The 26,746-nt window shown below is 41.4% G+C and overlaps 1 protein-coding gene across 12 annotated transcripts in view; it reads right to left on the bottom strand.

Moving 5' to 3' along the window:
- Positions 1 to 26,746, bottom strand: part of dmd (dystrophin) — a 1,939,431-nt gene that overhangs the window by 24,290 nt on the left and 1,888,395 nt on the right. For all 12 annotated transcript variants that reach the window (XM_059968142.1, XM_059968139.1, XM_059968147.1 and 9 more), the window contains 4 exons: positions 25,173 to 25,238; positions 8,839 to 8,997; positions 7,030 to 7,273; positions 6,392 to 6,515 (listed from right to left, as the gene is read on the bottom strand). In XM_059968142.1, the coding sequence (XP_059824125.1) occupies positions 6,392 to 6,515; positions 7,030 to 7,273; positions 8,839 to 8,997; positions 25,173 to 25,238 (593 nt within the window). The remainder of the gene's footprint in view (positions 1 to 6,391; positions 6,516 to 7,029; positions 7,274 to 8,838; positions 8,998 to 25,172; positions 25,239 to 26,746) is intronic.

The following is a 26,746-nucleotide window of genomic DNA, read 5'->3' as shown; positions in this document are numbered from 1 at the left end:
ACATGTCCAGTGCAACTCCAAGAATAGATATCTGGTGCTGGTAACTGCAAAACCATGACACCAAAAGATACAGGAGCAGAATTAGGCCATTTGGCCCATCGAGTCTGCTCCACCATTTCATCATGGCTTATCTATTTACTATCTCAGCCTCAATCTCCTACTTCCTCCACATGTCCCTTCATGCCCCAAGTAATCAAGAATCTGCCTTAAATATTTGTAAAGACTTGGTCTCCACCACTGCCTGTGGCAATGAATTCCAGACTCACTGCTCTCTGGCTGTAGAGATTCTTCCGCATCTCTGTTCTAAAAGTATGCCCCTCTATTCTGAGGCTGTGTCCTCTGGTCTTAAGACTCCTTAAAAATGCTTAAAATAATTATGTAGCCTCTGTTTCAAACTTGGGAATTTGACATCTAAGCCAGACCACTCCATTTTACGCCAGGGGAATAATCCTTTGGTAAATGTGACCAGCTAGTTAATAGAACTCCAGAAGATTACTCCAATTACATGATATCGGGATTCTTCCTATTCATCTGCACAATTTGATGAAAACAACTAAGTTGCTTAGGTAACTTACATCAAGGGTAATCAGACAATTAGCAGTGGTTTGGTACAAGCATCTTCTGAAGGGTTTCCACTGGGGCCAGATATCAAGGTACGATAACTAGAGATGAAAGGAGGTACCCTGCCTTTCAGGCCAAGAGGCTGAAGGCTGTCACTGATGTAGTATGCAATTTGCCGCAGTCCAACTACCAGCTCGGGCATACAGCACAGGCACAAAGTGACGCGAGAGAGGGCTAAAGTGTCTGGAGCTCTGAGATGAGACTTTCATTGATTCTAACTGATAGTGAGTTGCTATATTTCACAACTTTCTCTCTAACCTCCAACCTCAGTTCCTCCAGTCCGTGCTTTTTTTTTAAAAAAGGCAAACATAGAATAGAACAGCACAGGAACAAACCCCTACTCGCCATTCTTACCAGGCAGCCATCACTCTGTGCACAAAAAAAACGCTCCTTCACTGTTTCAAATTTAAAACTGCACCACTTTAAATGCATGCCCTCTAGTATTAAACATTTTGATATGGGATAAAGACACTGGTCTCTCATAACCTCTATCAGGTTTCCTCTTAGCTTCAGTCACTCCAGAAAGAACAACCTATGTTTGTCCAACCCCTACTTATAGCACATGCCTTTATGAATTCATTTCAAATTTTACAATATCATATTTAATTCAATCTGACTCCTGAAATGTGCCACACAGCTTTAATAAAATTAACTAATATTTCAAAATAATTTGTCATGTTTAACTCCCTTGTGTTTATCTAGCTCTTTATTAATCCTCTCAACCAGTCTAGTGAACACAAAATTCATGTCTGCAAGAAGTTCTGCTCTAATGAATTTCCATTTGAAGTATTTTATCATTTGAATACTATATTTATTTATTTCTGCACAACACCTTAAATTTATTTTGAGGCCACTTCCCTGGTTATTCACATAAATATTTTGAACCAAGTTCCGACACATTCCTCAGGAAGGAATATGAAAAGGTTAAAGAAACAAGGCCAGAGAAATAAGGATAGCAAGTGAGGTTACTTTCTTAGGTCCTGGATGGGGAAAGGAATGAAAAACAGTGAACAGTGGGGTTGGGCAGAAGCCTGAGAGCAGATCTCAAGCAGATATAGGGTTGGGGAGGATTAGAAGAATTTGAGAGCAATGAAAGGGAATTAAAATCTCAAGTGCTGCAGGACCAACCATCAACATCGATCAGTTGGCATTGTTGTGATGGATAACTCGCACTTGTGGGAGTTGGCAATGTCAATCCTATTGTGCCACATTCACAATGGCCAACATCTTGGGTGCATTCTCTGGGGTGAGTCAAACTGAGGGTTGGGCTTTTCCACTGAGAAAGTTATCATTGTGGTGTTGTGGCAACATACTTAATTCACTCATCGTGCGTTATCAACGGCTAGCCCAGCATTTGATATTTAACCTTAAGAAGTTGTGGTAAATCAGTATTATGCCAGGTTTGGAGAAATGCCCGATGATGAAAATAATATGAGCAAATCATCTGACTACAACAGAGTTGGCAGGGAGAAATATTGATATTGGGTTTAGGGAGTTGCATGATATCCTAAAGACACTGAATCCTTCTAACTCAGTGCTTTGGTATCAAGTTATGAAAACTGTTTTCAAGTCCCAGAAGCGGGATTAACACTTCAGTTCTGTCCTTTGCAAGGAACTATATTGATAAAGGACTCTGAGATTCATCAGAAAACAGGAAATTTTAAATCCTTCAAATGCTGAATATCTGAAATAAAAGGAGAATGCTAGAAAGAGTAGGTATTATCAGCCAGCATCTGTGGAGGGAAAATCAGAGTTAAAGATTCAGGGTAGAGTAATTCCAGAGTTCTCCTTTTTAAGTGAAGACCTACAAGTTAACACGTCTCCTTTCTCATGTGTTTCAACTTCATTAAGTCTTGAACTGCAATTAGGAAATAACTGGGGCAAAAACTGCAGGTGCTGCAGAAAAGGAATAAAAACATTAAATGCTGGAACACTCAATTGTTCGGACTGCATTGTGGGTCGTGAAACATAATTGATGTTAAGGATCAAGAACCCTTGATATGAGCTGGAAAAACACAAACTTGAGAGAATCTTCAGATGCTGGAAATCCACAGCAACACACACAAAATGTGGAGGAATTCAGCAGGCCAGGCAGCATTTATGGAAAGAAATAAACAGTTGACATTTCAGGCCAAGACACTTCATCAGCACTGGGGGGGGAAGAGAAGAAAGGATGAGAAATTAGAGTAAGAAGGTGGGGGGGGGGGATGGATGAAGTAGTACAAGGTGGTCGGTGATAGGTTAAACCGGGTGGGGGAAGGGGCGGAGCTGGTGAATTAAGGAGCCAGGAAGTTGTTTGCAGAAAGAAGTACAGTGCTGGAGGAGGGGGAATCTGATAGGAGAGGATGGAAGACCAGGAAAGAAAGGGAAGGAGCACCAGAAGGGGGTGACGGGCAGGTAAGGAAAAGGTGAGAGACAGGATGGTGAAGGTGTGTGGGGGGGGGGGGGGGGGATTATCAGAAATTCGAGAAATCGATGTGCATGCCATCATGTCCATGGAGGCTAAACACAAGGTGTTGCTCCTCCAACCTGAGTGTGGCCTCATCGTGGCAGTAGAGGCGGCCATGGACTGACGTTGGAATGGGAAAGAGAAGTTGAACTGGAATGGGTGGCTACTGGGAGATCCTGCTTTTTCTGGTGGACAGAATATAGGTGGTCCAAGAGATCTCCCAATCTATGTCCGGTCTTACCGATACACAGGAGGCCACACCAGGAGCACCGGATACAGTAGATGACTCCAACAGACTCAGAGGTGAAGTGCCTGGAAGGTCTGTTTGGGGCCCCAACTGATTGTAAGGCAGGAGGTGTAGGGGCAGATGTGGCATTTGTTCCTCTTGCAAGGATAAGTACCAGGAGGGAGATCAGTGGGGAGGGACGAGTGGACAAGGGAGTCGTGTAGGGAGTGATCCCTGCTGAAAGCAGAAAGTGGAGGTGTTATTGGTGATGGGATCCCACTGGAGATGGCGGAAGTTATGGAGAATTACATGCTGCACCCGGAGGAACTGAGAGAAGGGGTTAGTATTTTTACAAGTGATGGGGTGGGAGAAGGTATAGGCCAGAGAGCTATAGATAGAGAGATTGAGAAAGAGAAGGGAGGTGTCAGAAATAGATCAAGTAAATTGAGGGCAGGATGGAAGCTGGAGGCAAAGCTGATGAAGTCACCGAGCTCAGCACGGGTGCAGAAAGCAGCAACCAATGCAGTCAATAGACAGCCGGTGCAGGAGTAGGCCATTCGGCCCTTCTAGCCAGTACCACCATTCACTGTGATCATGGTTGATCATACACAATCAGTATCCCATTCCTGCCCTCTCCCCATATCCCTTGACCCCGCTATCTATGAGCTCTATCTAACTCTCTCTTGAATGCATCCTGAGACTTGGCCTCCACTGCCTTCTGGGGCAGAGCATTCCATATATCCACCACTCTCTGGGTGAAAAAGTTTTTCTGCATCTCTGTTCTAAATGGCCTACTCCTTATTCTTAAACTGTGGCCTTTAGTTCTGGACTCACCCATCAGCGGGAACATGCTTCCTGCCTCCAGCGTGTCCAATCCCTTAATAATCTTATATGTTTCAATCAGATCTCCTCTCATCTTTCTAAATTCCAGTATATACAAGCCCAGTTGCTCCAATCTTTCAACATATGACAGTCCCGCCATTCCGGGAATTAACCTTGTGAACCTATGCTGCACTCCGTCAATAGCAAGAATGTCCTTCCTCAAATTTGGAGACCAAAACTGCACACAATGCTCCAGGTGTGGTCTCACCAGGGCCCTGTACAGTTGCAGAAAGACCTCTTTACTCCTATACTCAATTCCTCTAGTTATAAAGGCCAGCATGCCATTAGTCGTCAGATATCAGTTCACTTTTCCGGTTCCGACAAAGGGTCTTTGGTTCAAAATGCAACTGATCTTCTCTGATGCTGCAGGATCTGCTGAGTGCTTTCTGGTTTTGATACGTACAAAAGTATGCCTGACAGTAACTTGTATACTCATGGAAATCTTAAGGGACAAAAATATAATGCACATTTCCTTATCCACAATTCAATGTTGAGGATAAAAGTATTCTTGATTCCTCACAGGCAGCCTCCAAATTCTCAGAGAGACATTTGAGAACATCAAAATTACGGAGACATAGAAAGCCTACAGCAAAATACAGGCCCTTCGGCCCAAAATGCTGTGCAGAACACGGACTTACTTTAGAAATTACCGAGGGTTACCCAGAGCCCTCTACTTTTCTAAGCTCCATGCTAAACTTTCAACTGCAAAGTGCCTTTAATACAGCCCAAGTTGATGACAGTACACTTTTGTCCTAATAAGGTAACAGATTACACATTTTGACAAACTGATGCTGTGCCAACTTTCAGCCAAAACATCCTGAGGATCTTTCTCCTGTTCTAACTCTCCAGTGACTGACCAATCACTCAAAGTGTCAAACAGTTTCTCCAGAGCACCATAGAAAACTGTGACAAGGTAACTGCATCAACTGCAAAAGGATGGAAGATCTAGTCAGTCATTTCCTTCGGAAAAGTTATTTTCAAAACAGTCTTTAAGGGAAACCAGCTAAATTTAATTGGCTCCACAGCCTTCAATGTGTATGGGCTGCTCCACCCAGTTCCTTTCATTATCAGAAATCTGCCTCTCTAAAATGGCATCTCCAGCTTCTTTTGCAAGACCATCAAAGCATATGGCCATGGTTTTTCCCATCTCTGACCACACACTTCTCTCTCTCCCCTACCTTCCATTCTACCTTCACCCTCACTATCAATACAACCCCATCCACAGATATTCTGGCTTTCCAGCATCATTTGCAACCCCTAACGTTGTATCACAATTTTGCTTTGTCCTTGAAAAGAAATGAGGGGTATCCAGGATCTAAAAGAAATTTGCCCAAAATAACAAAAGAGTGTCATGCACATCTCTCACATAATGTTCCTTGGTGGTCTCACAGTCTGATGACTACCATCACCATTAACACTTCTATGCAACTCGGTGGTGTGTGACCACATTTAGTGATAACGAACTTGATCTCACTATTTTACTTTAGTTACCTGTATTCTTCAATGTCACCCACAGAGCTGTTTGCTGACCAGCTCCAAAATCGGTTATGCTCCCCGCCCCTAATTAAAAATCACACATCCATTGTATATCTCTGCGCATGTGAATATAGAGTACCTTTGTGCCTTTATTTGGTGAATGCTAATTTCTTGCAAAAATAAACATCCTTTCTCAATAGAGAAGTAGACAAAACAGGAAGCTGAGAACCCTTAACCTGAATGTGACTAGACTTGGTTTGTGCGCTTTTTTTGCTGGAGGCATTATCTTTTTTTGTAATTAAACGCCATATCTACAGAGGTAAGATTTAAATTAGCTTACAGATAAATGGACAACAAAAAAAGAGTACAATCTCCCACTTGTACTAAAATGAAACCCTCCACTGGATCCAACTGGTCTAGGCCAGAGATCATTTTTCAGTCAGTGCACCACCACTCATGGTCACTGAACACGTTTCAAATGTTTGACACAGCTGAACTATTTAGCTCTGTGGCTGAGGTGTGGCAGGAATGAGTCGCTTAGGGCAACGAAGCTTCAGATCTCCTGAGCAAGAATTCAAAATAGCAATATTCAAGCAACAACAGTTCCTCTCATTGTTTTTTTTGCCAGTCATTTTTCCTACCCTTTCAAACCGTAAAATGCTTACAGGAGACTAAAAATGCACATCTTGTATCTGCAGCATCACACTTTCACCCGGTCATCAGTGATGGCTTCTTACCCACTAATCCTGAAGTCTGACTGCCAACTCCATGCAGTAGCACTGGCTGGCTGCTGTCTGATCTTTGTGAGGAAGTAGAAGGGGAGGAGACGGTAGTACCATTGACTCTGACTTCTGCCTGCGGCTGAAAAAAAAGGGAAAGCATTCACAACTCATTACTCTGTGCGCTGAAGGGGAAAATAATAACCGAGATGACTTTCTGAATCTTTAGGGTGACCTTCGGGACCTTTCCAAAATCAGGTGCAATCTGTTGAAGGGATTATAAAGCAGCTCGCTCAGGACAGACTGCTCTCCACAGCAATTAGAAAGGGGGATGGGGAGACATAATCACATCCTAAGTCCTACTCATTGTTAATTAATACAACGGCTTTGATTTACAATAGTGACTGAAAGTCATCCTAAGCAGGACACAAGCTGCTTTCACTAGGGAAAAAAGTTTGAAGCAGAATCACTTAAAACTAGAAGTGTTGTCACAGCACTTAATGCATATCATTTATTGGACCTGTTCTAGTGCTACTGGAAATGAACAATAGAAAGGAAAACAACAATAGGGAAACAGCGAGGTGCAGAAAGCTCAGTCAGTTTTTTTTCCGCTGTTGACCGATAGGTTCTGTAAGCCCTGGCTCAGGATCCCTTACCTGCTCCAGCAGCTGCCTCAGTCTGTGGAGCTGGGATTCAAGCTGCTTGTTGTGATCTTCCAGGATCTGCATCCTAGCCTCGAGGCGACCTTTGTGCTGACGAAGCAGTTTGGCTTCAGCGATCAGTTCGGCATCCCTGGGACTCTGTGGTGAAATGGGCATCATCTCAGGAGGGGATGGCAAAGGAGACAGGCCCTTGTGATCATGCTGCTGCTTCAGCCTCTCATACTCAGACTGAAGGTTTCTGAAAAAGTGAAGAGCACAGATTTCAAACTGAGGGAAATTTAAAAAATAAAAATGGATTTGATGGCTGTAAATATCAAGTATTCCAAGTATCTTTTTTAAAAAATAACAGTTATTTGGTTATTCAGTTTAACTTAATATACAGTGTATCATTTTAAAAATGATGGAATATTTTAACCTGGCCCAGATGGTAGTCTCCTCACATAAAACAAACACTTCAATAAAGCTGATCAGATTTCAGGTTCTGAAGTGAAATCGGGAAGTATATTAACTAATTTAAGTTTGTGGAGGACCAATTCCTTTCTGCATTAGTAATGGCAAGGGCTAATGCTGGTAGAAAATTTTTGCCCGGCAGTACTCCCAGTAATTGGTTCCTTCTGTATCCCATTAAACCTAAGTGTGCTGATCATGCCAATATCAGTGAAGCATTGGTGGGCTAACGTTCGACCATTAGCCGAGACTCAAAGCTGACAGCTGTGATAACGAAACAACTCTCTAGGTAAGTTAACTTCAACTGTGCTATGCTTTAGTCTGCCCTGCCAAGTACAGTGTTCGTCATTCATAACCATTTCCAGTTTTAGTGAAGGAACCAATTTCTTTTGATCAGCATGTTAACAAAAAATGAACATGTCAACAGGTGCAAGTGGGAGAATTATGCTGTACACAAATTTCCAAACTGTAGTTAATGGGAGACGGGTAGAGCTGAATGCAGCAATGAAAATGTATGGCATGTCTTTAGCAGGGCAGGGTCATCTTAAGCATCCTGCAAGGCCAGTTTATTACAGCCCCTTTTCTTTCATGCCAGGCTGCTGCTGATGCTTTCTGCAAGTATGTAAACATGCATAATGAAGCCTGTATTATTTTGAATAAATGGAGCAACTACAGAGAAATTAATCATCACCTCCGGTTAGACTTCTACTGTAGCGGTGTGCTACACGCAGCGCTGAAATAACGACACGGAGTCGGTAAACTGCAGTTAAAGAAGATTTTATTCGAACCGTGGCCTCGCTTTAAAGCCTCCCTGATCCCGCCCTCCCCGGGCGCGGATGCTGTAGGGGGCACGTATTCACAGTCCCACACGAGCTTTTCCCTTTGTTAGTGAAGCAGACCTGGCGCCCTTTTGGGACTGGCCTTTATGCTGGCGCGCTGGCTACTTGTGAGCCGGTTCGAGTGCACTAGGAAGTGGATCGCCACACTACATCAATTTGCTGTGTACTGTGCTAGGTTCTTGGAGGACAGGCGCGTTTAAATATTTCAGAAAGTAACAACCCAGAAGAATGCAGGATCACACTGAATCTGCATATTTCCAGTCACCTGAACCCAGGAAAACTATCCATGAGGATCTCCAAGAATCAAGTGATGATCTTAGAGCAAGACATGAACTTAGAATCATTACCCATAGCAAAGGAGGAGATGTCTGAAGCTTAGTGTTTCCAGCTGTTAAAGAGTTCGGTGAATTTTACAGGTGTACACAATGTTAACTAGAAGCCATGTAAGCTGACATCAAAAAAAGATTGGGAACCCCAGATCCAGGCTAAGGATTGTACTTCTCTGCCATATACTAACCTGTTTTCATCCTCCAGGTCAGCTAGAATTCTTTCCAACTCTCCCCTCTCTTCACTCTCCAAGGAGATGAGGATCTGAGCCGGACTCCGAGGCTGACTCAGTGGTGACTCCTGATTCAGACTCTGGCAGTAATGCTGGATCAGCAGGTGCTCATCATCTCTGCAATACAAAAGCAAAGCAAAAGACATCAACCCTCTTTCACACAGCACTTGCTTTCAGATAATCTCCCGCAAATACATGTGACATTTTTAAAGATGGGACGCAGAATCTGATGAAACATCTTCAATGTCCCTTAAATATAATTGCCCAACCTCCACCTAAATCTTTCTGATGCATGTGAGCGTGACCTTTGGGTAAGGACAGCAGTGGTCCCTCCTCATCCTCTACAGTTGATCAAAGTCAAACTGGTTTCCAGTGACAATGGTGCAGAGTGGATTAATCACTTGTGAGTGGGGAAACTACAGTCACAAAACCCATACTTGAACACAAATGAGGCAGTGTCTGAGAGTTCTATAAAAGATCACACTTCACATAGTTAAACGTTCAATGAATTCTATCTTGCTGGGTGTGTCACAGGCTAAGTTTTCACCTGCACTGAGTTTGAGAAGCATTGATTTAAATTGCCCAGAAATGCCAGCTTTATGCATACCTTTTGACTTGTGCACGCATGTGCTTTGCTGAGAAAACAAAATAAGCTTTATGAAAGTGGGCAGCTGATCCACTGGCAATATAAAATCCTGCTCCATGCATTTATTACCTCCTTAAAACTGAGAACTGATAAATTGAGAATCACAGTGGATTGTACAATTCTATTAAAATCCTGAGACATGCAAACAAGGTCAAATATCAAGATATACAGTGCTGTGCATGTCTTGGGCACCCTATATTTTTAATAAAGTTTTGTTTTAGATGTTTATTTTTGTCTGCTGCATTCATGTGTCAGTAGAAAAGAGCAAATTTCAAGATTTCCAAATGTTTTCCAAAAAATTAAATGTTACAGAAGTGTTTATATTTTGTTAAAAAAGGTAACATATTAAATAAAAACTTGATTACTTTGCAGGTATATAGCCTAGTGCATGATTAAACAAAGATAACAAACAGGTGCTAATAATCAAAGACAAGAGATGAAAGATCTAAATTGATAACTGTAACAGAAGTGGGTGTAGAAGGAATCAAACTGGGCAAAGTACAATCAAATACAAGGTGAGGATGCGGCTGGTATGACAGTTTAATCTTCAAATCATCTATTTTTAAAACCACGACAAGAGTGACCGAAGCAACAAAACACAAGGTCATCCTGCATCAGCGGGGTCTTTCTCAAGCAGAAACTTTGTGGCAGTCACAGATTTCAAGATGTGCTGCTCAAGCTCTTCTGAAGAAGCACAAAGAAACAGGCAAGGTTGAGAATCAGAAAGGGAGTGGCCAGCAGATGAGAGACACATCTAACTGATGTTCCTTTAAAATCAGAACAAGTCCAAGACCGCTATTAGCTCTGAACTCACAGAAACCACTGGAACCCATGTATACCCCTCTATAGTCCAGAGAAGTCTTGTTAGAAGTGGTCTTAATGGAAGAGGTGCTGCCAAAAAGCCTTTCCTCCAAAGTGGAAACCAAGCCAAGAAACTCTCCTACGCACAAAAACACAAATACGAGGTGCTGAACAAATGCTCTGGATTTATGAGTCAAAATTTGTAACTGTTGGCTCAAATAGGAGGCAGTTTGTAAAAGAGCTGAAGAATGCCACATGGATGAGTGTCTGCAGCCAAAAGTGAAGCATGGCGGAGGTTCAACGTAGGTCGGGACTGCATTTCTGCAAATGGAGTTAGTGATCTGATCAGAATTAATGGAATTCTCAATGCTGAGAAGTACAAGCAGATTCTTATCCATCATGCAATAACATCAAGGAGGCATTTGATTGGTCTCAACTTCATTCTGCAGCAGGACAATGGCCCCAAACACATGACCAAGGTCATAAAGAACTATCTTCAATGAAAATAAGAACAAGGAGTTCTGCAATAGATCATGTGACTTCATCAGAGCCCTGATCTCAACATCAAAGGCTGCCTGGTATTACCTGGAGAGACAGAAGCAAGCAAAACAGTCAAAGTCTGCAGAAGAACTGCAGCAAGTTCTTCAAGATGCTTGGAACAACCTACCAGATTTTCTTATAAAACTACACAACTGTGCATCTAAAAGAACTGATGCAGTTCTAAAGACAAAGGGTAGTCACGCCAAATATTTATTTGATTTAGTTTTTACTGTTTACTGCTTTTTGTAGTTTTTTTTTATATTTAGAAACTTGCCATTTTATTTTTTGGAAGCATCTTTGCTTTACAGAATTTTTTTTACATGTGCCTAAGAATGGTCTGTGGAATTCCAAAGCATACAGACAGAAATCTCTGCAAGTGGTAACAAATGCGAGAAACTTTCAGTCTTTTTAGACACAGAGCCTTACCACCTGAGCAATATTCACCTCTCATAATATTCAAGTCACTGTATAAATGCCTTAATTTGACGTATTATTCGTCAACATTACTGTTGACAAATCATTGAAAGAATGAAGGAATATGAATTGACTCAGGGTTACTTTGGTTAACTTGTTATTTTTATGCTCTATATTCAATAAATCATTCACAACCACCCAGAAAATTGACATATTCGGACATAAAGGCAAAGTAATATTGCAATATATTGGCTAATACTCTTCCACAATTCAAGTGACCATGGCACAAATTCTGTGTAACTTTTTATACACAGACCTCAAGAAAACAATCAAACTTTAAGACTGCATTGAAACTGAATAGTTTCTTGCCATCAAGTTGTAAATTGCTGCATGTTCTACCAAATAGCAATACGAATAACAATCAGCCACAAGACTGGAACAAAGAGAGGCTCCAGTATTTACTTACATAACTTCACCCAACCTTATGGTTCCGATAAGGGATCCATAACTTGGAATGTAATTCTGTTTCTCTTACTAAAGATGCTGCTTGACCTGCTCTCAGTGCTTCCAGCATTTTCTGATTTCACGGCATACCCTCCTTATTTCAATGTGAGCCAGAAGGCATGGCAAAATTTGATGTGCTAACGTAGCAATGTCCTGCTACATACATTAACCCCAAATCAACTTCTCTCAGTTTTTCTGTAGTGTTTTGAAGCCTCATTTGGGCTAACATTCCCAAAAACCCTCAATATTTCAAAACAAATGACAAAACTAGTTGTTGGGCTCAGCAGTCAAAACTGATGCTCCATTTACAGAAGTTCTTTCTGTGTGGGGCAGCGAGTAACAAACACCAAGTGGTAACGTTCGCCATCAGTCCCATTTTTACCTCATGAGTTCTCAGGCTAATGGCTGGATTTGCAGGGAAAAAAAAGTAACAAGTTTTACAACTGCATGTCCATGTCAAAGAAGGCAAGACCAAGATTACAGTGCAAGGGGGCGTAATGTTCAGATAATTCCTACAGGGGAAATCATTTTCACCACATGAACCTTTAGCAGCCTATCCATTCATTTCAACGTTAAGATTTTCAGTTTACTTTTTTTGAAAGTCTTGATCTTATTTCAATATCAATTTTACACATTTTTATTTGTAACATCTCTAATAATCTGATCATCTTTAACATCAGAGCTATTCGGAAACAGGCAGACTTTATTTTTACAGCTATCATCTAATTTAACCAGGCTATGATCTTGCCACTTGCTAAAGTTTTCTTGACCATATAGTACAGGGAATCCCAACTTTTTTTAAGCTGATACCATTAAGCAAGGGGACACAGACCCCAGGGTGAGAAGCTGATTTAGTAGGTGAACCTTGTATAGCTTCCTCCATGACGGCACTTACACTGTGGGAGGGCATACTTTATGGCCTCATCAATAAGAATCTCATTAACTGTGTTTAGTTCTCAGGGAAATCCATACTAGGTAGGCAGTGATGAGTAAAGCTAGTGATGATTGCAGACTGCTTACTGGAAAATTTAGCTTACAACATTAACAACAGCTCTTGCAATTTGCACATGTTGTTTAGGAGTTCCAGCATCTGGAGAATCTCTTGTATTGATGTCTTGCATTTTTATAATGCCTTACATGTACTCCAACTTCTGGCCTGGTGAAGATTTGCTAATAGAATTCACATGAGCAATTAAGGTCTGAAACCAAAAGGTGCATTTGTAAATTTAAAGATTAACTTTAAATGGCTCTCTGCACCATCATTCAAGTATAAATGAAGGAAAACATTAATGAATCTCCCCAATCTTGAAATGTTACATCAGCTGTTCCGAATAGCATTTGTGTAATTACAACTGCAAATTAATGCAGATTCTGAATTCTGATGGTGGCACTTTGGACTTTACTATTTTACCGCTAATGATCTGGACAAGTATCAGCAGCAAGCCACTGGCAAATCAGTGCCACCCTCCTGACCAAAGAAATACTTCTGGCACACAGATAAAGGCTGTTGACTGCAGTAACCAAACCACATTCTATGTTTCAGGAATACAACAGGGTGAAGGATGGAAATTTGAAAATGTAGCACCAGTAATCTCTGTAATAATCAAATCAAAGAGAATATGAATATTAGACATTCAGGATAAAGTAACAAAGAGTCTTGGAGCACCTATTAAACTAAATATTAAAAATAGACAGCATACTGTGCAAAATCTCTCCATTACTGATATAAATTATCACAAAAATGCTCAGAACACAAAATCTAATTTCAAACTGCACTGTTAGCAAATGAAGCTCCCCATACCAGACATAAAAATAAAACTACCACCCTTTCAAGGTTTTTAATAATTTCAATTAGGCTCTCTTAACTAGGTTTTACCATCGTTCTTTATTTTTTCTCTCCATTTGTTTTGTGTATATAAAGCATTTTTTACTTCAGCGGATAAGTTTACTGAACTTCTAAGATCTTCAGCAAGTTATACCCTGAAGTAATTTCTCCAGCAGGAAGTGTAAAGATAGTGAATGAATTTTTGAACATTAAATGCAGCTTTGTAAAATTTGTGCTAGTGGAGTACATGTTCTCCAAGAGGATCACAACCCTACTGTGGTTTGGAGGCTTTTGTGCCTCAATGGCCCAGACAGCCATGTTGGCTGGAGTCAGGGCTTTATGCTTTAGCTCTTGGCAGGGTCATGCCAAACAGGTCAAAGGGTAGAGGCCAGACCAAGAGTGGTTCACCGGTCCTCTAGGTTCAAGGGCTCACCTCAGGGCTAACAATCATGATTGGTAAAATAAAACTGTTACAGCAAGAACAATGAAGAATCTTTCTACATCTGAGTGGCCAGGTACAGACATTTATTGCTGCCCTGAACATCAGTGGTGTAATCGGCAGTAAGAAAGGATTACAAGTCACTTATGTACAAGAAACAGACAATGCCATGACAGTACCTTCGGTGGCAAGACGTGTCAATGCATTCTGGATGAATTGAATGGCCTGTTTAAAGGGGGTTTCTTTTTTTTTCTTTGTTACTGTTGGGAAAGGGTTTCCTTTTGTTAACTAGCAGGAATGCTAATTTACTGATAACGAGAATGGTATTCCTTTGTAAACCAAATGGGGATTAATGTTCTTTCTTCTGAGTCTGTAAGCTTTTGTTGACGGGCTTTTGGGCAGATCGGCGCGAGGGGGTCGAGAGAGAGGACGCAATGCTCTAAGCTGGGCGAGGATCGGACCCCAAAGGGGGGTCCGAGGCCGGGAGATTCTCCGAGGGGGGGGGGGGAAATGAAGCTAGATGTGCTTGGTTGACCACTCGGAGGGTCCTGAGCTGTTTGGAGAGTCGAGGAGTTTGGAGGGTCCTGAGCTGCGAGTCGAGGAGTTCGGAGGGGATCGAATGGTGGCCAGAAGACTTCAGTAATTGAGCTCCAATGGTTGTGCACGAAGTGGTTTGGACTTTGATAAGTTTGGCGCCTTTTCTTTAATTTTCTCTTCATATATACTGTATCGTTATTAATCACTTAGTTATAGTAACCTTTATAAATTGTACTCATTTAATCGCATATGGTGTACTGTCTGGTTTTGGGCGAGGCAGGGGCATCACACAGCATCCACACCAGCTGATTACCCAGTTTGGCGGGGCCAAAGGCTGCTCCCCCTAGACGAGAATGAGCTGAGCGAGCCTGAGGCGACCCAGGGGGTTACACCTGCTATGGTTAAACAATGTTATAACTGCACCTAAAGAACAGCAGCTGACCTTGAGTGGCTGCCGACTCCTGGAATTTGGAACGTGCTGGCCACTGAGGGGCCAGAGAGCAAGGCAGCTGTAGTAGTTCATTGATGATCTGAGAAAAGTTGCAATAATGGTGCATATTCATAATGTGACTGAAAGCTCCAACGTTGACAGACACCAAATGCCAGGCCATAAGAATACATTATCAAATTTCCTCCAAATTGCCTATGAAGTGAGTCAAGGCCAGTCCTGACCTTTCCCCGGTTCTTCGAGTGCTCCTCTCAAATTCTTGACTCAACTCAAATTAAACCACCTGCCCTTGACCTGCTGATGTGCCCGCCACCAATTGTGTAACACGATAATCAAGGGTATGCCACACTATTATGCAAATTAAGTGACCTGGCACTGTTGGTCAAAGCCTGGATAGGCCTGTGAAAATGATAATGTGTATGAACATTCAAGGCACTGGAGGATCTCAGCCAGTTAGGCAGGATCTATGGGGTACCTTTATATGTACATCAGTAGTCCAGATGAAGGGTTTCAAGCTGAAACACTGACTGTCCATTTCCCTCCTCAGTTGCTGCCTGTAATGCTGAGTGCCTCCAGTACTCTGTGTGTTGCTCCAGGTTCTAGCTCTGCAATTTCTCTCATGCGTGTCTGAACACTGCTGGCCTCAATAGGTCCCATGTGACTGATAATGATATGCTGTGTCTTCAGATTTCCAGTCTCGTCAAAACTACAACATAAAATTATATGCTCTGTAGAATGAGGTCAGGGGCAATTGTTCAGCTTGTATCTGATGGCGGGACTGGTTTACAAAACCCTAACAGCATTCACAAAGATACTGGTAGTCTGAAGCCACAACTGATAGAAAGTATGAAAAAGTTATTTTCAAGAACAAACATAAGAATTTAAAAGAACACTCCAGTAGTATCTACCAGAGGTATTATTTTCTTGGGGCTACTGCAGTAATTAAACAAAGCAGTAGTTAATTTTCAGAATTCATAATGTTCAGAGTAGTCATTGTACCTTAATCGATAGTTAAGAGATTTTGTGTCTGGACTCTGTTAACAGCTGGCAATGTACTTGTAAGTCTGCAGAGGACACATAAATTGGTGGACTTCAGAATCACAATCAGGTTTAATATCACCGGCGTATGTCATGAAATTTGTTAACTTAGCAGCTGCTGTACAATGATAATATAGAAAATATAAATCAATTACAGTAAAAAAACGTGTATATTAAACTGTTAAAAATAGTGCAAAAAACAGAAACAATAAAAATGGGTTCAATGTCCATTTAGGAATCAGATAGCAGAGGGGAAAAAGCTGTTCCTGAATCTCTGAGTGTGTGCCTTCTGTATTTCCTTCCTGATGGTGACAGTGAGAAGAGGGCATGTCCTGGGTGATGGGGGTCTTTAATAGGTGCCGCCTTTCTGAGACACTGCTCTTTGAAGATGTCTTCGATGCAATGGAGACTAGTACCCAAGATGGAGCTGACTAATTTTACAACTTTCAGTAGCTTCTTTTCATCCTGTGCAGTAGACACCCCCACCCCACACCAGACAATGATGCAGCCTGTCAGAATGCTCTCCAAGGTATATCTATAGAAGATTTCAAGTGTCTTAGGTGACAAATCAAATCTCCTCAAACTCCAAATGAAATATAGCAGCTGCCTTGCCTTCTTTATAACTGCATCAATATGTTGGGACCAGGTTAGATCCTCAGAGATACTGACACCCAGGAACGTGAAACTGCTCACTCGCTCCACTTCTGATCCCTCTATGAACCTTAGTTCATGTTTCGTCATCCTACCCTTTCTGAAGTCCACAATCAGCTCTTCAGTCTTACTGATGTTGAGTACAAGGTTGTTGCTGTGACACCACTCAACTAACTAGCTGATATAGCTTGCTGCACCTGAGATTCTGCCAACAATGGTTGTATCATCAAGTAAGTTTATAGATGGCATTTGAGCTATGCCTAGCCACTCAGTCATGGATATAGAGAGAGTAGAGCACTGAGCTAAGCACACATCCATGAGGTGCACTGGTGTTGAACGTCAGCAAGGAGGAAGTATTAATACCAATCTGCAAAGACTGTGGTCTTCCAGTTAGGAAGTTGAAGATCCAATTGCAGAGGGAGGCACAGAGGCCCAAGTGCCATAGCTTACTGATCAGGACTGTAGGAATGGTGGTGTTAAACACAGAGCTATATCCTGATCAGAGCCATATCCTGATCAGTATCCATATTGTCCAGGTGATCCTAAGGCCGTGTGAAGAGCTGTAGACCTATTTTGGCGATAGGCAAATTGCAATGGATCCAGGTGTTGCTGAGGATGGAAGTGGATTCTGGTCATGACCATCCTCTCAAAACATTTTGTCACTGTAGATGTGAGCGCTACTGGACGATAGGCAGCTCACACTACTCTTCTCGGACACTGGTATAATTGTTGCCTTTTTGAACCGGATGGGAACTTCTGACTGTAGCAATGAGGTTAAAAATGTCCTTGAATACACACACCAGTTGGTTGGAACAGGTAATCAGAGCTTTGGCAGGTACTCCAACGGGGCCAGCCGTCTTCCGAGGGTTCACCCTCCTGAAAGACAGCCTGACATCAGCCTCGAATTCAGAGATAACATCACTGGTGCAGCCGGGATCTTCTCCTTTTCGAAGCAGGAGGGAGGGTTATCAATGGAGAGTGCAGGAAATCGATCAGTGGATATTTGGGTACAGAAAATGACAAGAGTTTCATCCAGACGTGTGAGAGGTGTTGCATGTTGGAATTCATTTGCAAGAGGAAAGATCTGGAACTCCCTGGGTGACATAAGGGTTCCAATTTCTGAAAAACGTGCAGAAACCGACTTTTCCCTCAAGTTTGAAATGAACAATTTCTCAGTCGGGGAAAAAGTGGGCAAATCATTTGCAGCCAATCACAGCAGACACGGTCATAAGAGCCGGAGTGCCAGCAGAGGCATCTTTTGCATAAATTATTTAATGTTATTTTAAACTCTGAAGACTGTATGATGAACATCAATGATCAAGTGCAATTGGCAGCATGTTTTCACTGTGATACTGTATTCATTTACATACATGCAATCTGCATAAATCAGATTTCCATTACGCCCCAAGGAGCCCCTGTATACTTTAAGTAGCAGGAGTATCAGCAGCATTGCAGAGTGATCCACAGTTTCCCGAAAGTGGCAACACAACTGGATGCAGTGTTAGTGAACGCATCCAAGCATGCTCCTCATTGTTAATGGGGGCAAGTTGGCAAGCCGCACTGTTAGCCCACATTTGGAATATTGTGTGCCATTCTGGCAGATGCATTACAGGAAGAATGTGGAAGCTTTAGAGCAGGGGTTCCCAACTGTTCTTACCATTCAGCAAATGGTGTGTGGAACCCAGGAGGGGACTGCAGAACAGGCTCACTAGAGTTAAAAACTAAACATCAAAAGAAGGGGTTGGATAAATCTTGTTTGTTTCTCTCTCAGGAGCAAGGGAGGATCGAGAGATAATCAGATACAAATATATAAATTTATGAGCGATAATAGAGTACATAGCCAGGAATCTTTTTCCCAGGCTGGGAATGACAAAATACCTGTGGGCATAGACTTAAGGTGAGAGAGAAACTATTTACAGGAAGATCGTGAGGAAAGCCTTTTTTAAACCTGTGGAGTATTCAGAGCCTGGAACTTGGTGCCAGGGAGGTGGAATAAACAGATACATTTTAAAGGCTTTTAGACGAACTCATGACCAGATAAGAAAGAGGGATATTGATCATTTAGAGGCAGCCAGGGTTATTTTGATTTGGCATCATGTTTGGTACAGACATGGTGAGCCGAAGGACCTTCAGAAGCATTGTAGAGAGCTTTTTTCTATATTCTAGATCTTAATATAATTGACTTATTTTAATGTGAAACAGAAAGATAGAATTGCACAATTAAATCCTGATAGGTCCAAATGCATTCTGAAAGTACTGCTGATGCAATGAGACAATTTGTGAATCAGCAGTAATTAACAATCTTGAATAAGTGCAGCCACTTAACTCCTGACTATTAATCAACACATTTTACTGGTGTGTGTGCTTGTGAAAAATGAAAACCGCTAAATAAAATCTTGTTGCTCACTTATTAACCAATCAGGAGGAATACCAAGTCAATTCACATTACTCCTAGCAACGTACATTTATAGTACAGGACATGACTTCCCTTGTTCACTGCTGTCAATTGCAGAAACTGAAAAACTATGGCTTGAAAAGGATGTGCTCTTACAGAAGAATTCTGCCACCAATCATCAAAATACTTCAGATGAATTAACCTCTCTTGATCATTCTTATTTTTCTTAAAACAAAAAGTTATTGCTCGTGCATAACCTCAACAGGAACGTTAAGGACTATTGCCTCAACATTGCTACATCTTTGATATACATGGAAACCAGAATCATGCTTAATATCATTGACATGTGTCATGAAAGTTGTTGTTTTGCAGCAGCATTAATTGAGCAATACATTAAAAATACTATAAATTAATAATATATGAAAAATTCTAATTAAATAACTTGGGCAAGAAAGCAAAAATATTGAGGTAGTACTCATGGGTTGGTTCTATACCCAGTCAGAAATTCTAATGACAGAGGGGTAGAAGCTGTCCCTAAACCTAATTCATCATGAGAACTTCTATGTAACAAGCAGTGAAAACTCTGCACTTGTTTGTGTTGGCTGAGATGTCCCCTGTACTACCACAACTACATTGCTCTGTTTAAGTTCCATCCAAGAATAACCAATTCACACAGCATTCGGATTTCAAACACTGAGTACATTAAGCTCAGCTTAGTGCACTGTGCACGGGAAGGAAGACTGTGTAACAAGGAAATAGATATACTCGTGCGGCTTGAATTTTTTTGGACAGGTTAGTCTATGAGCTGAATAAATCGAATGAACCACCAAAATGATTTATACTGAGAAATGCACTGATGACAATCCAGAAGGATGTAACTAAACTGTTCAATGCTTTTTACTTAAAGTAATCACAATTATCATTCCCTCCTGAAGACACAAGGGATTGCAGGGCTGGGAAACAGAACACTGGAAGACTTCAGTGGGACAAGCAGCACCTGTGGAAACAAAAACTGCAAGTTGACATTTCAGGTTGAGATCCTGCATTAGGACAGTCAGTCTCCAACCATTTCTTGAGGGTAACATTGCTAATTCCTGGAATTAAGGACCTAAGGAACTGGTAGAGCTGCTCCAAGTTTCAGAGGACAACAGAGGCCTTCAATGCATGGCAGTTATTTTACATGGAATAAGATAGAGCCAAACTGGCTATCAGCCTAGGTCTGCCTTGAGCGGCTTTAGGAAATCGATGGGGAGATTGATGAAAACATGCACTGGATACTGCACCACCTGATTTGCAGCTCCCAGCAGACTAGAGTTAAAATGGACTGTTATATTTTTACATCCACATGATAGACTTTTTTCTTAATCCAATTTACACATCACTGATAAAATCTCAACAGCAGTCACAGAATAAGAATACGATTAGAGGAGGTACTCTCTGATAATTTAAACATTGAATAGTTCCGCCCTATGGACAAGAAAGATTCAGTCTCCAGTCTGCTCCGATTTGGGCATCACCTTAAGTGCCTCGACGTCCCTGTTAGACAAATGACATTTAACCCTGCCGTGAAGATCTTTTGTTTAAATTCCTGTTGTCAGAAACTTACTCAATTTGTAAGTTTCAGCATGTCCTTATAATTGATCTTGTGTCATATCACAGCTTTTATTTTTAACTTCAGAAAGAAGACCTGTAATCTTCACTCTAATTTAATGCTTTACCAAGAGTTCCTTTTGTACGTAAAACAGAAGAGAATAGCACAAAGGGAAGTATCTAAAGCAGCACTGTCTCATTTCCAGATCCTTATTTTCTACAGTACAAAGTACAGATAAATATCTGAGTCTATTTTATTTCTGTCTGTCTAAATGATAAAATACATTGACTGGAGTTAAGTACGGAGATGCTGGTACTTTGCTCTCCCACTCTCCTGAGTGACCAAAGTTATAGAGCTAAGAACTGCTATCTGCGAGTTGCTACAATTTCAAAATTCACAAGCAAACAGAAGAAGGTTGTTGATTTCAGAGGCAGAACTGCTAATTAACAATTTTTTTCCAATTGCATCCAAGTTGTTGGCTGAATCAAACATGGTGATAAATTGGCACATAGGAGGGAAATAGAAAATCTGGTTCAATGGTGCCACAACAACCACCTCTCATTCAAAGAGCTGATTACTGACTACAGGAAGAAGACACTAGGGCCTGTGAGCCTGTCCTCATTAAAGTGCCATTACAAAGAAGGCACAGCAGTGCTTCTACTTTCTTAGATGTTTGCATAGATTCAGATGCTGTATAAAACAATGATAAACTTTGATAGATGCACTGTGGAAAGTATTCTGACTGGTTGCATCACGACCTGGAAACGCCAGTGCCCAAGAACAGAAAAACCTACAAAGAGTAGTGGATACAGCCCAGTCCATCTTGGGTAAAGCCCTCCTCATCACTGAGCACATCTACAAGGGCACCACCACAAGAAAGCAGCATCCCTCATCCAGGCCATGCTCTCTCCTCACTGCTGCTGTTGGAAAGGAGGTACAGAAGCCTTAGGTCCCACAACACCAGATTCAGAAACAGTTATTACCCTTCAACCATCAAACTCCTGAACCAATCATCTCAACACTGAACTGACTCCACAATCAATGGACTCACTTTCAAGGGCTCATGCTCTCAGGATTATTTATCTACTTATTTTTGTATTTACACAGTTTGTCTTCATTTGCACATTTTGCATGTCAGTCTTTGTGTGTTGTTTTTCATTGATCCTGTTACATTTCTTTATTCTACTGTGAACTCCTGAAGAAAGTGAATCTCAGGTCAGCATATGGTGACAAATACGGACTTTGACAATAAATTTACTTTGAACTTCGAAGTTGAGCTTTTGAAGCCCTGGAAAGATGTTTATGACCTCATCTTTTCAGGGCTTCTAAGTGTTTGAGAAGCTTGCAGGTATCAAGAGGTGTCCACCCAGTAGACTTAAGTCAAGGTGCAGGTGTGGTTGGCCTTGCTAACATCTGGCGAGTGGTAAGCCGAACAACATGATATTTTTGGATTCAGCAATAACTGTAGAATTCCAAATCATGGAGTTTCCTTTTGATCATTATGCTCATTATTTGGCTCTAATGCACCATGAAAGCTTCAAGTTGCCTCCATAGTCCTGTGGCATTGGCGGCTGTAACTGGAGCTACCAGGTACTTGAACAGCACTGATCCTGAGTTTTAGATAGATTACTGAAGCAGCAACTGGATGTTGGGATTAAGTAACTGAAGCCATTTGTTTCAAGACATGAAGCATGTAGTTAGAAGGTATTTCACAGGACCAACTAACCATATACAGCATTTGCTAAGGAGTTGAGATATCATCATGGACAACAACAAATGGGACTGCTGCATTAATCTTCTAGCACTTAAAACATTTAAAAAAATATTGATTTGGCTGTAAGATGCTTTGGGTTGCTTAAGTACAAACGTTATTCATATAAGAGATAGTGTTAATTGATGGTTGATGAAACCGAACATAGGAATTTAAGGGCCATAAGAGATCAACAAATGACAACTAACAGCTCATGAGGAAAAAACGATTGCTGTTTGGAGGGTTTGAATCTCTGTGTTGACAGGGCCTGGGATCTAAATATTGACTGTCTCGTCTGCAAACACAAAGCATCGCTTTCATACCATAAAATACTGGCACAGACAGTGGCAACTATGCATTGCTACTTATGACAACGCATTTGGCAGATATGCTCATGTTCAGAACAGTAGAATTCTCTGAACATCCTGCAGTTTGGGTGCCGATGATTGCTGGCCTGTCAGGAAAGCAATGGGCAGCCCCGCCCCTTGCCCCTGCAAATTTCTCAACAGGAGTTCACGCTGTGAGATGATGAGTAGCTTCATTTAGCGAGTCTATTACTGTGACAACATGGTTAGCAATGATGCACATGGTTATTCATAGAGCCTGCAGAATAAAGACAGGCTTTCTACCAGAAGCTTTCCTTCATATCCCAGAAATAACCAGTAGGAAATTGCGAGAAGTTACATTGCGATCTAAGTCACTTGGTGTATACGCACACACACAAGATCAGGTTTCACAATGAACTTGAGGTAGCTTTGATGCATGCAGTCGTTGTTCATGGAAGGCCTGGAAGCTTTCTTGCACTGACAGAAATTAATTCTGTGCTTTCTTTTTCACTGATAAGGACAGGCAGAGAAGCAAAATTTAAACTACACAAAGTCACAGAGAAAACGTTACCCATTTCAAAGTCATGTCAATGTCTCTTGTGGTTTAGAATGGGCTCTCCTTCACAATTTCAAGTACCAGACTTTGATCATGACACAACAGACTGCAGGCATTGGAATCTAGAGTAACAAATAACCTGCTGGAAGAATTCAACGGGAGGGAGGGAAGAGGTGAGGAATTGTTGCTGATTTGGGTTGAAACCCTCCAACAAAACTGTCCCTATTACGACAGGATCTATGCAGAATTTTGACCTGAAGCATGGACAATCCCTTCTCTTTTACCCCATACCCCAACAGATGCTGCTTGACTCGCTAAGTTCCTCCAGCAGATTGTTTATTGCTGGTGATTCTGATCTGCTGTAGTCTCCTCACCTGACCCTGTGACAAGGGCTCCTGATAAAATAACCTGTCTTGCAGGCAGTACAACTCCTGAGACACATCAGGATTATCATGTAAACATGTTAACTGATCACCATGGTGGTTAAGGCCTTGATCTTCCAAAATCTTTTCACCAACATGTTTCCGGGTTAGGATGTGATCCATTTTACACCAAGAATTAAAAAAATGTGGACTATTTCTAAGTGAAAGAATCCATACAGTGATCTGAAAAACAATTTTGCATGTACATGATCCGATTTTGCTGCCCATCTGCAAGCTTTGTATTGAGAACAGAATCCTTTCTTGTTATTGCAGGAAAGGCATTGAGCAAAGAAGCACTAATTTAATGGATGCAGTATGGCCCCTCAACAAAGTGATGCTGCACTGCATTGCAATCAGTGCTGATCGCATTTCTCCACCAAATAATGCATCCAATTCAAAAGGATAGAAAGTACTGGAAAAATTCAGCAGGTCAAGCAGCACCTGTGAACAGAGAAACATTCAAAATTTCGGATCTGCAAACAGATGCGAAGATGTCCCCTTCCACAGATGCTGCTGAGTTTTTCCCCCAATACCTTGATGATGGTTCAGATTCCCAGCCAATTGTTTCTTTGTGTTGTTAGCCTCGCTGTGAATTATCTGTCAGCCCAGTAGAAAGTGAGAATGATGTGAAAAGCAGCTGCAGCTACCCACCACATGGTAAGGAATGGCCTGTGTGATGTAAAGGTGAGCTCCATCATAGCCTGTTGTATAACCAAGGAAAATGCATAGTACCAGTGCTCCTGGGACAGCCTGTACACATTCACCTTTGTATAGGCAGCATTGGTGGCTTGTATTTCCATAGCTGCCAGCTGTTTTTGTCATTGTTTGGTTGTTTCGCCTTTATTTGAAAAACAACAAAGAGAATTGTCAAAATGGAGCCAATCTGGATTTTCCATGGAGAACTACCTACCTAACAGCATTCACTGCAAAATCAGAAGCCAAAGTTGATGATAAAAGCGAGAAAGAAAGCCCTCAAAAAATAACATGGAACTGACAGGTATGGTAGGCTTTCAATCTCAGTAGATCTGAATTTATGTGAGAAGACGCAGGAGTAAAAATTAATTGGAAATCACAGAAAATATTTCTAATAACATACTGTCATTTGCACCTCATTTAGTGCTTCAATATGGACTTAGTTACATGCATCTGGTACAGACTATGTAAGAAAATAGATGAGAATCCAAGAAAAATAAATCCTAATTTTTTCACTTGCTTATTTACTTACTTCCTCTGGTAACCAATAATCTGGCATGTTTCATGCATAATTTGCACCAAAATAGTAATTCCAAAGGCAAATCATAAAAGCCATAAATTAAGATTTGTACATCCTAAATAAAGAAAAAAAATGCAACAGTTCTAAGGCTTCAAAAAAATAAACCTCTAGTAACTAAATATTACTCAATACATACATGCTTTCATTTGGTGAGATGCTGTCATTCAAATAAGATCCATTTCTGTTTTCCATTTCTGCTAGCCTGCAATACAAAAATTAGCAAACATAAGGTTTTGATAAATTCTACAACTCAATGATGATGACTTGTCATATCTGCAAGTTTTGGTACTCAATGTACTCTTCGAACAATCATGTCAGTGTTTTAAAATGCAGTACTCACCAGACTTTGCATGGATAAATTGGGGCAGATGGGTACTCAAGTTAACAAGGTGAAAATAATCTGGGCTTGATAGTTTTACACCTTGAGTGCAGCAAGTGTCCAAGAGCTTGAATGTGGCATTATCCATGTTGAATATAGCTACATCTGCACATACACAATGAAAGTGTGCAAGCAGGGCACAGGACAGGAAGACCACAATGTCATATAGGGAACCATTCCAATTTGACGCATTGTCATTTTGGACGTCAATACGCAGTGAATGATCTCCGTCAACCTCACACACCAGCTGGAAAGACCCCTCCAGGATGATCTGAAGGGATCTCCCAGTACTTACAAGATAGTGGGTTTTGTCTGCAATCTGACAAGTGTCTTGTTGGTTTTTACAGTTACTTCAAGTTGCAAGGGTCAAGAGGGAGATGTGAGACAGGCCTAAAGGGTTCTGGATATATCAGCTTGTTCCAGACATGAATGCATTAACTGGCATTCCCTGTGGAATTGAAATCCTTGTAAGTGCAGAGAAGCTCCTTGGAAGAGGAGGAGGAAGGGCAGCCAACAGGAAGCCATGTCCACCCAGAATTTTTGTTCCACATAAAGCTGTACTACCAATTGTACTGTGGGCAGCTGAGGAGCAGGAAATGGAACAAGATGGAGGAAGTAGAGAAACAGCCTTACAATGGCAACAAAGAACTCGTCCTTAAATAACATTTGTGATTGCAACTCCTATTTTCCATTTATCAAGCCTCCTTTAACTTCTCTTCCGTGTCATTCCAATGCTTGACCAGGCAAAGGCTAAGAAGCTGCTGCACCTTCTTGCCATGATCATCAATGGGCTGGGCCATCTGACTGGGCTGACTGCAAGGCAGGGAAAACTAGTGGGGTTGCACTGTGGCATAACCTTGACAAACCAAAATGGACTCCCTCTACATTATGAGGATATATAGAAATAAAAACAGCAAGCAATTAAGTGGAAGAAAGTCTGCTGCAACACACTGCAACTCGTTGGTTCACAGGCACAGTGGCAGGTATTTCCTAATGTGAGCTGAGCACTTAGCTTATTCCTAAGTGGCTGAAACACCTACTGCAATAGAAGTTGAGAAACTATTGATAACATATAACAAGTGTCTCAGTGAGATCTGTAAGCTTTGGACATCCTATTAACTGACAGCACCTCCTCGATGTTGACCACCTTTCTCCCTACTGTTGCCTGCATATTCTGTGGTCTGTGCCTGCTGTGAGGTCTCCATGGGCTACATTCAGTAACTGGAAATGAGTCATATGAGGACTACAAAATATGTCAGCAACCAGTGGAATATTTGATTGCTTGGTACAAGTTCTGACCAAAAGAACTGTGCATATTAGAGAGATGTGGG

The sequence above is a fragment of the Hypanus sabinus genome, chromosome 4 (assembly GCF_030144855.1).
Source record: "Hypanus sabinus isolate sHypSab1 chromosome 4, sHypSab1.hap1, whole genome shotgun sequence".
In the NCBI taxonomy this organism is placed as follows: Eukaryota; Metazoa; Chordata; class Chondrichthyes; order Myliobatiformes; family Dasyatidae; genus Hypanus; species Hypanus sabinus.
This window is presented reverse-complemented; position numbering and strand designations above follow the sequence as displayed.